This window comes from Carassius carassius, chromosome 5, assembly GCF_963082965.1.
Source record: "Carassius carassius chromosome 5, fCarCar2.1, whole genome shotgun sequence".
Lineage (NCBI taxonomy): Eukaryota > Metazoa > Chordata > Actinopteri > Cypriniformes > Cyprinidae > Carassius > Carassius carassius.
The window spans coordinates 27,978,851-27,991,426 of NC_081759.1; the positions used below are offsets into that span (position 1 = coordinate 27,978,851).

The following is a 12,576-nucleotide window of genomic DNA, read 5'->3' on the forward strand; positions in this document are numbered from 1 at the left end:
GGCGCATTATGAAGTGTTTCTCACTTGCCTGTTGATTTCTTCCTCATGTGAATGTGTCAGGACCATGGTCTGTACTCTAAGGAGCGGGCAGAGGAGCAGCCACGGCCCCCAGTGAAGGCTAATGATTACTCCTCTTCCTCAGAAAGCAGTGAGAGCAGTGAAGAGAGTGAGAGTGGAGAGGGAGCAGAAGAGGAAAGCCCTACTGACCGGTATGAGACGATGTGAATATTTCACAGGTGTTACTTTTTTTTTTTTTTTTCACGTGTTTCTTTCAATGTCAATCAGCCCACGTGATGCAGATTCTGACTCTGTTAACACAATGGTGGTCCACGAGGAGGTGGAAGGTGAAGGAGGAGACGAAGAACGTGCCGGAGGATATGGAGACCAAACCATGCTTGTACAGAGGGTAGGATGTTTGTGTGTGTCTTATGTCTTATGTACCTTGGTTTTTTAGCTGACAGGTAATCATGAAATTTAATTAAAAAAAAAAAGTAAATAATAGGAAATAGCAGTACATAGTAAATCATTTTCAATTATTTGATTAAAATTAATCAATTTGAAAATAGTAATACATACAAATTCCTGATCATGTTCTATAACCATGTTAATGTAATTTCATCAAAATAAAAATGTAAACATGAAAAAAGGGGGTCGGTTTCATTCATTAAATACAGTAACATTATACATTTTAAATATTATTATAATACAAAATAGTTTTCTATTTTAATTGATTTCAAAATGTAATTTATTCCTTTGATGGTAAAGTTACATTTTCAGCAGCCAGTAATCCAGTAATTTCGCCAACAATTTGTGGCCTATGCATAGAAGCTATCTTAATTTACATTAGTTATGCGTATTTATGCGTCACATCAAGTGTTTTGCGCGTTAGGTTCTTTGTGTCATATTTCCTCTTTTTCCCGGACATGTCCTCTTTTTGACCTAAATAAAATCAGCTGTCTCTCTCTCCTCAACCCATGATCAGTCAAATCTGACTCCTGCAGCCCGTGTTGAATGCAGGGTTTCCAAGTCCACATTTTTTTTCTCCCTATGGTTACATGTAAACTGTTAATGGGTTGATTTTCCCCATGTGTTAAAGGTTTGAAATGTTGTTTAATTATATTTGACTAAAATGCTTGTATGGAAACATTTTTGCATTCTGCCTGTGATAAAAACTGTGCTAGATGAAGTTTTGTGAAGGAGGGGCACTGGTAGGAAGCTTTTTAGCTGTGTTTATGGTCAATATGCATAACAGTGACTGCAAAGTATGTATTTTAGGTATGGAAATTACATTTTCTGTTTTGATATTTGGGATATGGTCATTGCACTACTTTGGGCATTACATTAACCACCAAACCAACCACACCCCAGCAAACCACACCCCAGCCCCCGCCCCACCCACATCCACTGTCCTCTTTTTGGAAAACTAAAATACGGTCACCCTACATGGCGTTCGTGCGTGCACAAAACTACTAGGATGGTACCTCTGTTTCACAGACACACCTGGAAATTAATGTTGAATTGCTTTGCTTGTTAAGATAATGTAAACCCATGAGGCAAGAAAAACTTAAAAGTATATTCATATATCTTAAAACTTCTGGTTACATGAGCCATGCAAAAGTTAATATCAGATCATTTTAGAATACCTTAAAGGATGTACAGAATATTTTTCAGTTTTATGCAAAATACAACAAATAGAATATCAGATATCAGAATATCAGGGACCCTGGTTGAAATATATTTATTATTTTTATGGAAACAGGCATACATTTTGTTTTCTATGATTCTTCAATCAGAAGAAAATTCAAATAAATAGCATTTATTTTAAATGTTATTAATTACCTATTAATTTAATACCTATGGGATTGCCTTATTAATGCAGCATATACAGTTATTGTTTTACTAGCATTTTTTCAATACCTACTGTTTGAGGGTTCCCATCAGTAGTGTCCCCACGATCCCTCAAAAAAAGCTTTTGAGCCTTCGTGTGCATGCATGAAGCTAAAATAATGAATTCATGGCTTTTTTCCAGTACAAATGTGTTTGTTTTGTGTGTTTGTTTCTGGCAGACTCCAGAGAAGCGTAGTCATAATGGATACACCAACCTGCCTGATGTGGTTCAGCCCTCCCACTCTCCCACAGACTCTGCCTCCCACTCTTCTCCTGGGAAAGACTCTACCTGTGATGTGAGCTGTCTGCCCACCTAACTTTTAAAGCTTTATTCTCTCCATCTATATAATTACATCATATTTTCTTTCTTTGTTTAGATAGTCATTAACAAATATATTGCCCAATCTGTGTAGTTCACTGGTTTACTCGGATCATGCAATCATTTTCAGTACCAGTCCAGGGGATTGGTGAAGGCCTCTGGAAAGTCCTCTTTTACTACCTTTGTGGACCTTGGAATGTACCAACCATCAGGGGGCACAGGCGATAACATGTCTGGTGGAGGTATGGTATTACATTTTCTGACAGTTACTGGGTATTTGTTTAAGATCCGTTCAGTGGTTTGGGGTATGTAAGACTGTGAAAGAAGACTTAATCTCACTCAAGCTACATTATAAAAGAGTAGTATTGTGAAATATTGCAATGCTTTCTATTGAATTATAATTTACAATTTAATTTAATCCTGTGATGGCAAAGCTCAATGTTCCGTAGCCATTACTTCAGTGTCACATGATCCTTCATAAGTAATTCTGATATGATGATTTGCTGCTCAAGTAATATTTCTTATGAATGTCACTGATGAAAAGTGTTGGGATTTTTTATATATTTTTTTATTTAAAGTTTAATGCACCCTTAAAGAAAAGTATTCTTCTTTTTTTTTTTCTTACTGAACCAAAACTGAAATGTTAGTGTTTATCCACAGATTTAATACACTGGAAAAACATTTGAATAATGATCAGGATTTTGGTCTTGTTTTCTAATTGAAATGTACATGTAATAAATATACTTGAGAAACAAAAATAAGATGTAAGATAAGACTTCTTGTTTTAAGGATCCTTATATGTTTTTAAAAGAAAACAAGGCCAAAAATAAAGAAAATGATTGAGAAAATGTTTTTTGCATTATAGGTCTGCTATCATTGCTTCATTGTTGTTAAAGGGGACATCAGATGCCTATTTTCCACAAGTTGATATGACTCTTTAGGGTCTTCATGAAAAGCCTGTAACATACTTAAAATTAAATTCCCTCAATGGTAGTGTAAAAAAACATTCTTTTTACCTGGACAAAAACAGCTCTGTTCACAGCGACCCTATAAATGCATGTCCTTTAAATGCTAATGAGCTCTGCTTACCCCGCCCCCTCTTCCGTGGGGTGATGAGCAGTTTTCCGAGATGGTAAACTTTAAAAAAGCCGCATTTATCCATGGAACTAGCACATTATTAGGATTAATAAAAGAACATTTATTATTCATAAAATAAAAACTTATTCTTGCTTCTTCTGTAGATGAAGCTAGATCATGAATGATGCGCATTGTTCAAAAACAACAGACAGATGACTTAAGTCATTCAATGCTGTTTCTCGGTTCTAAGCTTGTGTTGTTTGTGGGTGTTGTAGGTCTGGGCTCTCGCTTTGAACAATTGAAGCTGGAGGTGAGGAAAGGGTCCATGGTCAATGTCAATCCCACCAACATTCGTCCAGTTAGTGACACTCCTGAAATCCGCAAATACAAGAAGAGATTCAACTCTGAGATCCTCTGTGCTGCTCTCTGGGGTAAGAGATGAACGAGCGCTTTGTGTAGGAGTGTGTACGTGTGTGTGTGTGTGGGCTTGCCCATGTTAGTGATACTAACTACATATTTTATGACTGAATCCCAGCTGACTCTTCAAACAATTAGTGGTGTAGTGTGACAAAACACATTAAATTATGTGGTAGATTCCAGTACCACAGTTCAGTACCACAATCTGAACACATGTTGACCTGATGTTTTGTGAGCACTAACAATTTAAAGGGTTAGTTCACCCAAAAATAAAAATTGTTATTTCTAACCGTCATGTTTTTCATACCTGTAAGACTTTCGTTCATCATCAGAAGACAAATGAAATCTTTTTGATGACAGAATGCTGTCAGATTTTTCTCCATTGACTGCCTTTGAAACTACCACTTTGATGCTTCAAAAACTTCATAAAGAGATTGGAAAACTAATCCATATGAATAGATTTAATTTAGGCTTTTACTCGAATGTAAACGTGAGTAAAAGCCTAAATTAAATATTTTCAAGCATAACAAGCGATCTACTCTCTTCAGAACATTTTCATTTTGGGTTGAACTAACCCTTTAAGTTAATGCACAAAGCAGAGATATGGTTAGGTTAGCGAATCGAGAGCACTGTTCTAAATTTTCCCTGATTTCAATTAGCATCGAGCCATTTTGGGTCATTCTAGTGTAATGTTTGTATGAAATTTTTGAAATTTGGCACAATGATAAGAACTGGTCTCCGTGTCCCTGGTGTTATTTCAGTCTCTTAAACTCTCCAGTACCACCAAATGTTCCGAATGTTTTCACATTTTAGCTAATAACGTTTGAATCAAGTGTCCTAGAAAGAAAACTTTTCCTCTGATTCATTGGGCCATACCAATGCAACAAGTGATTTCTGACCTCAATTTTCTGCCCTTTTGAGTTTCCTCTTTTCCAAACTTGTCCTGCTGTCATCGGCCCGTCACTTGGAAGTCAGGTTATTTAAAGCATTTGGCACAATATGAATTGAGACAGGAAGTATCTGTGCTACATTTAGATGTACTGACATGAACTTTCTATCTTCAGTTGCCTTTATTCCCTGAACGTTAAGACTAGTTTGGTGGCACTGCCACCCTCTGGCCAAAGTGCATAAAATATGACCAAAATCATTGTAGCTTTGGAATATTGTGGTGTAAGCTCCAAACATTTGAGGGCCTGTTAAATTCCGTATTTATTCAAGGTTCACCATACAGCTGTTTTTTCCCCCTTTTTTCTGCTACTCCTACGGAGAAGCCTGAAGCTTAACAAATAGCTCCCCTAACACTGCTTATGTTGTGAGGGTCTTTGTATGTGTGTGTTTGTTCTGTCAGGTGTGAATCTGCTGGTAGGGACAGAGAACGGTCTGAAGCTGCTGGATCGAAGTGGCCAAGGGAAAGTTTATCCATTGATCAACTCACGCAGGTTTCAACAGATGGATGTTCTGGAGGGACTGAACCTCCTCATCACTATATCAGGTTACACACAGGCATATTCACCAATTTACAAGTATCCATCTTCTCATTACTGTCAGGACACATACATGCAGGCTGTTCATTTTTATTATCTTTCTCTCAGGGAAGAAGAATAAGGTGCGTGTGTATTATCTAGCCTGGCTGAGGAATAAAATCCTCCATAATGACCCAGAGGTGGAGAAGAAACAGGGCTGGACCACTGTAGGAGAAATGGAGGGCTGTGTGCACTACAAAGTTGGTAAGTGTGCATGTACAGAGTGCTTAATTATCCACAAAATGAAGGCTACAAGAAAGTGGTGAAAGTTTACACTACTACTGGCTAGTAAACTTTAGCTATTGTAGTTTAAAAAACCTCAAGCAAACTATTTTGAATCTTCCAAAGTACTTCATGTCATATATCACCTTGGTTGTGAATGTTCTCATTTATTTTTCCAGTGAAATATGAAAGGATTAAGTTTCTGGTTATCGCTATGAAGAATGCTGTGGAGGTTTACGCCTGGGCTCCCAAACCTTACCACAAATTCATGGCCTTCAAGGTAGATGAAGCTATAGCCATCATATGAATAAGTTACATTTCAAAATATATTCAAATAGAAAACAGTTCTTTTAAGTTCTAATAATATTTCACAGTATTACTGTTTTTACTGTGTAAGAAAAGAGCATATGTAATTCCAAAACTAGTAAAGGTAATAGTAGCCAATTACCAAATAGTTTGAGACAAGTATGCTTCTTTACATCACTTCCTTTAAAATAATACAGCAAATGTGAAAAACTCATGATCTGATTGTTGGGATAGGTGTTAAATTTATCATTCCATGTAATCTTTGTAATGTGCTATAGTTTCATACTCTCGCTTATTTGTATTTCTTCTCAGTCATTTGGAGACCTGCCACACAGGCCTCTGTTGGTTGACCTCACAGTGGAAGAGGGTCAGAGGTTAAAGGTCATCTATGGGTCAAGTGCCGGCTTCCATGCCATTGATGTTGACTCTGGAAACAACTATGACATCTACATTCCTGTACACGTGAGTTAAGATTTTTTTCACAAGAATACACTGAATCACATGTGAGCGATCAGTGATTTGTGGGTCAGTTGGAAAATAAAGAGAAAAGTTTTATAGCCCATTTAGAAAGATAAATTTCCTTTGACCTATTTTCCTCTCTTTGACTCCCTCTTGCTCTCTGTGTATCTATCTGTCTGTAGATCCAGTCACAGGTGACTCCTCACGCCATCGTATTCCTGCCCAATTCAGATGGGATGGAGATGCTGTTGTGTTATGAGGATGAGGGTGTTTACGTCAACACGTATGGGCGCATCATTAAAGATGTGGTGCTGCAGTGGGGAGAAATGCCCACTTCTGTGGGTAAGTATGCACACACACACACACACACACACACGTGCGCGCGTGTACTGTGCTCTCGTATTCTTTTCGCAGAATTGCTAAATTGGTTAAAATGAATGTCTTTTCTGGATTAGAGCACATTAGCTTGAATTAACCAAGAGATGATTGTGTTGTTGCGGTAGATATTTTTGTTGCACATGTGCCTTTGAGATAGTATTAATAAAGTGAATGATAAAATGTTCATATGTCTCTGTATTTTGCGTGTAGCCCACATCTGCTCTAATCAGATTATGGGATGGGGAGAGAAAGCCATAGAGATCCGTTCTGTTGAGACGGGACACCTGGATGGAGTCTTCATGCACAAGAGAGCTCAGAGGCTCAAGTTCCTATGTGAAAGAAATGACAAGGTGATCAATTTTCTTGCACACAAACACACAGAGAGACACATGTGGCACTTCATTCAAATAGGGCTTCCTTTTTTTCCAAAAGAAGTGTAGATACTAGAATGCATACATAACAAAACCTCAAGTGGAGAGTTGTTTTAGACAAAAAAAAAGTTTTTTAGATTCTGTTCAAGTTCTATGATATCTGCAAGTTTTGCAATTCTGCTGCAAAAATATGGAGGTAACATTTTATTTTAAGGGCCAATTCTTGCTATTAACAAACCATTAACTACGACTTTTGCCTTAAACTTCTAATTTACTGCTTATTAATAGCTAGTAAAGTAGTTGTTAAGTTTAGGTATTGAGTAGGATTAGGGCTGTAGAATGTGTTTTATAAGTACTAATAAAAAATGTGTTAAGTAGAGACATGCTATTAATGAACTATTTAATAGTGGGAATTGGTCCCTATACTAAAGTGTTATCAATATGGAATTAAATACAGTTTAACATGGGTATTTAAAAAAATAAATAATTACATTTAATTTGGGACAAGGGTAAATATTACATTTTGGTCATTAAGGTAATAAGTAAAAAAAAATTATTGTTTTTATATTCAATCAACTTATTCAATATATTCAATATCAGTTTAATAGATTTACACAGAAAAATGATCTTCTCATTAAGCTTATCCACTTTACACTGTAACTTTTTTTTCTTTCAGGTGTTTTTTGCGTCGGTGCGTTCTGGTGGCAGCAGTCAAGTCTACTTTATGACCCTCAACAGAAACTGCATTATGAACTGGTGAAAGAGCTGCCACATGAACATAGATTCTGCTGTGTGCACACTGGCAAACACTGAAGAGATAGTCCTCACACACAACATCATCCACAGACACATTCTCACACTCTGTAAATACACACACACAAACACACTCCTGCACAAACTTACATATAGAACAGAGTTATTTACTTCATATCTTCCTGAAGACACTCCTTCACCATTCTCCTGTGATCTCTGAGCCAACTGTACAAGGCACGCGTGTCTGCCGTGAGCGCGCTGTTGACCTCTGACAGAGCAATGTTGTGTTCATCTGATTCCACATGGGTTAGCTTTCAGCTCACTGGGGCCAACGATCCTCACTGCTAATATTTCTGACCTTTCTAAGACCAGACAACAAGACTAACTGTACATTATTCTACTAGAAATGCGTGTAAACTATGAGAATCGTTTAACTGTCATGCGTCTTGTGACGCAGCATTAGCGTGCGTGCGTGTGAGACTTTATAAGCTACTTTGAGCAGCAGAAACCACTCGAGGTGGTACTGCAACATCTGTAATTTTCCATTTTAACTGTAGAGTGTAGTAGTCATTTGTTTCCTGGTTGCATTCAGAGTTTCAGATAAAAGTGATATAATGTTTTCTTTCAACATGTAGAAGTTTAGAAATTGATTTAGAAATAGGAGTTAACATTCTGAAATGGCTTCCCTTCTGAGCAAGGGAAGGTTTTTTCGCTTTCTTGATGTATAAACAATAATCTGAAGCCCGTGTCACCAAATTGTTTGTTCGATGGAAAAGGTGGTTGCCGCTTACGGAGCAGAATCCAGCGTTTTGCTTTTCCACTAGTCAGCTGGTGAAACCAAGTGACCCACAATGGAGCAACAGTCTCTGGTTTTGCTTTTCAAAGCGCTTTTTTCTTTCTATGTGGAAAGTATCATATCTACTACAGTTTGATATTCTCTGTACGTAAACGTATTTGGTATTACTTCTACTTTTATTATCTGCTGTTCTATAGCTGTTCTATTGCAATACGTTGTGTGTGCTCGTTCTTGTTCGAAGTTTGACGAGGGAGTTTCTCTTGGGTTATTCTGATTTCAGATAGGAAGATACAACAAGTTACCCCGGATATGACTGAAAATGTTTTTTGTTTTGTTTGGCAGCACAAATGTATAGTTCTGTTGTCAAAATGTAAATTGTACATAGCAGTTATGGTTGTATTTAGATCTTATTTGTATTAAGTAAGCATATGATTTTTTTTAGGAGTTCAATCACTACACGACTGCGTAATACACTTGACTGTGGTTTCATAACTGAAAATGTGTTTGTGCTGTCAAAAGTGCTTGCTTGCTTATGGAAGGTTTAGTTTTTTTAGGCAGGCTTGTAGTTCATCAGGGATGTGTGCATTTGATCAGACTTTTTAGCCCCACCATCATTTAGCAACACAAATTTCATGTTTTAGATGAGAACTTGGGTGGATTGGAGCAAGAATATTCTTTTGTATCAGACAGTATGCAAACGAGCTGCGTGCGTGCATGCATGTGTTTGTGGGGAAACAGGATCAGTATAAAGCAATAGCATAAGGATTATTGACGGGTTTGTGCCTGGTGTTACTGTTTTCAGCTCTGCAATACTAGACCAGAGATTTTTCTCAAGCTTTTCACTCATCTCCATGCAGGTAATCTACATTTACAGCAGTATTCACCCAAAAAAATAAATACATTTTCTCTTTCCCTATTTAATGAAGATGTTATTATACCATTATATCACTTATAAAGTGCTGTCATAATGAACAAATGTGAACACTAATCACAGAATATTTGACGCACTTTGAAATATTTTCACACTAAATGATTAGCACCGATTTGTTAAGTAGCTTGTGACGGTAAAATCATCTTCTGTTACCTGATAGCCCCTCCCACCGGACATTTATTTAACCTTTATTTAACCAGGAAGTCCCTTGAGATAGAATCTCTTTTTCGCGGGAGACCTGGCCAAGACGGCACACCAGTTACAATTTAAATACAAATACAACATAGTCAAAACAACCAAACAAGCATCACATAAAAAGGAACAGGTCACATATGGCAGTTACATTTTTGAGTTATATGGCATTTTAACATGGTCTTGAATTCATTTAATGGGACTAAAACATTTAGTCCCATTATTGGCTGCTGTCACTGTCTAGACGAGCACTTAACACCGATGACACATTTAGCAAGTCATTCTTAAAATAATGGTGGCGCAACACTTCAGCCGAATAATTATAAATTGTTGCATTGCAGAGAGAATCGGGGGCTTAAAGTTTGAATTTGCATCATCTGTAAGTGAGCAAAATCTAATTGAACTTGAATGCTAATGTGCCATTATTACAGATTCACACTTTCTGAGAGATACTTGTTTGTGCCCCTCATCCTTACTTTCTTTCTCTCTCTTAGCTGTAGAACTTAAGCATTTTCTTGCTTAGTAAATCAAACTGCCATGTTTACTGAAATAACAGTGCCTTGGATTGGGGTTGGGTGTATTTGATTGTGTGCATGTGTGTGTGGGAGAGTGTGGAGCATGTGAATGTTTTAAGTTCAGGGAAGAGAAAAGTCCAGTGCGCAGTTAGGGATCTTGTGCCAACAAAGTGCACTTAAATTGACAATAGCCAGAGCACCGACAGGCTCCTCTCACTCTGTTTTAGCACAAAAGCCATGCCATAAAGAGTTCATTCCTCTGGTTTGAAAGGCAGCGTGTTCCTCAGATGTTTATTTAATACCATATTACAGCCCAAACACAGCCCTTCAGTTACATGACAAGATGAGCTCTTTGTTCTGGAGTGTGCGATGGTGATGCTTGTAGCTCACATATCTTTTGCCAAACCAGGAATGCCTCTGGGTTTTCATGCCGGAGGTTCACAAAAGGTTCAAGTTGTCATGGTGAAGAGCTGCTCGCATGCATGTGATTATAAAAGTCCCCAACATTCCCAAGAACTCTTGGAATTAGTGAGATTTTGCCTTTCATGCTTAATAGTAAATGTGTATAACTGTTCATGCTACTGGATTCACAGAATTTATGTTTTTATAGCAGAATTATGTAAACAAATTAAATGGAGAGGAAATATGCTTTATAAATAAGATAAATAATTTATATTAAGATTACCATTGCCTGTCATGTTGATGGAAATGAATGGAGGAAAAATATATATATATATATATATATATATATATATATATATATATATACAAAATCCCTGAATTCTTCTTAACCTTTTTTTACCTAGATGTGAATCTTTAAAATAATGAATGAACGTAACCTTATCAATAGAACTGAAAAAATGAATATGCATTGATATATAGCATTTTTCTGGCTGAAGAATAATCATTTGAGCACAGAGCTTCTCCCCTGTACATATGGCTGTGCGTTCAGTTCGACTCGTCTCTCTCCTCTCTCTTTCGCAGCGAGTGTTATAAAAGAGAGCGTGTGGGTGTGTGACTGTGCATGTGTGAATAGAGGAGCTATTTCTGATCCGCGTGTGTGCTGTTCATTATTCCCTCGGAGGAAAGAGAGTTGGGGAGAAAAGACAAGAGCAGTCGACACCGATTGAGGACCGGTGTGGTCAAACATACACACATCATCACTGGACTCAAGCCACACATGCGACTCCAGTCATGTTTGTGAATGCCACTGACGACCAGTTGACCGTTGTGTCTCTCGTAGTTATAGTCTCTCTACGGCAGCTACCACAGTCCTGATCTCATGTGAAAGCTCGTGTTGATATCTGATCCAGTGTGTCAGGGGTTGTTCTGAAGGTACATGTGTTGTTGGCTTTATTGCGGATGTTATTGAATGTAATCAGTTTGGTTTCTTCTGGTATATTAAACCGATCTGTTGGATTGAAGGCTTTTGTAAGAGTTTTACCGAATCCATGGTTTAGGTGCACATGTAAAGACATTTTACACACCATCCCCCAGATTTGAAGAGATGTTCATCATTAAATAAAGTCGGTCTTTAAAGAACTACACTAGGTCACGTGTGTAGCGGTCTTCGAGAGATGCAGAGCTGTCTGGTTTTCATTTTAAGGCCTTTACTGCTGTGTTTGAGGTATTTATCTACTCTACATGCTATTAGGACTATGCTAACAAGTGGCATTTCTCTTGTCGTTCTCTAGTAATACAAAGTTAATCCCTTAGCTGATTTTTGTCAAATATTTACTACTCCAAAGAATGATTTGTAGTTCTTTTCCGTTGTGCTTTTGGTTTAAACTCATAGCAGTAGCCAGGAAAGGTTAAAGGTTGTTTCTGGAGGACTTGATAAAGTTGATCCTCTGTGATGGGTTGATTATCGTTCTTTTCATTTACTTTTTAAAAGTTTCTGTTTCATAAAAAAAAGTAGATGTTTCAGACATTTTTTGTGTTTCTGTTTAGGAGAGGGAGTGCTTCAGATGATTTTAAGTCTTAAAGATTGAATGCATTCACAAGTCTGTAATGTCTCAATCATTATTTGAAAATTAAAAATAACTTGATCTCTGTTAATATGGTCTCTTTTTATTCCTTCAAACTCATTTTATTCAATTTTAAATAAATGCATTCTGTTTCCTGTGACTTGAGACCGGATCCAAGTCAAACAAACAAGTGGTTCTCAACAAGTTCCTGATTGGGTTGTAGAAGATATATTAGAAAACAAACTCTTAAAGATCTATTTTGATGGTAACTTGGAAATTTTTGCCCCAAAATTTATCAAATGCAAGTGTTCAGTATCACACTTCAGTTGTTGTTTATGCTTTTATAACACTGTCAGATTAATCTTTTTGCTTGTCCAGTGTGAAGTCTGGGACCTTACATGAAAGCAGTTGAAAATCCCTTTTATGAATTGAGTCATTTCAAATAACAAGTATTTAAACAGCC

The 12,576-nt window shown here is 37.2% G+C and overlaps 1 protein-coding gene across 3 annotated transcripts in view; it reads left to right on the forward strand.

Moving 5' to 3' along the window:
• Positions 1-8,453, forward strand: part of mink1 (misshapen-like kinase 1) — a 34,608-nt gene extending 26,155 nt beyond the window's left edge. For all 3 annotated transcript variants that reach the window (XM_059550398.1, XM_059550399.1, XM_059550400.1), the window contains 12 exons: positions 61-209; positions 286-406; positions 2,067-2,183; positions 2,337-2,448; positions 3,559-3,714; positions 5,049-5,192; positions 5,293-5,427; positions 5,625-5,725; positions 6,064-6,213; positions 6,393-6,552; positions 6,799-6,938; positions 7,636-8,453. In XM_059550398.1, coding sequence (XP_059406381.1) covers positions 61-209; positions 286-406; positions 2,067-2,183; positions 2,337-2,448; positions 3,559-3,714; positions 5,049-5,192; positions 5,293-5,427; positions 5,625-5,725; positions 6,064-6,213; positions 6,393-6,552; positions 6,799-6,938; positions 7,636-7,719 — 1,569 coding nt within the window. In that variant the 3' untranslated portion in view covers positions 7,720-8,453. The remainder of the gene's footprint in view (positions 1-60; positions 210-285; positions 407-2,066; positions 2,184-2,336; positions 2,449-3,558; positions 3,715-5,048; positions 5,193-5,292; positions 5,428-5,624; positions 5,726-6,063; positions 6,214-6,392; positions 6,553-6,798; positions 6,939-7,635) is intronic.
• The last annotated feature ends 4,123 nt before the right edge of the window (positions 8,454-12,576 follow it).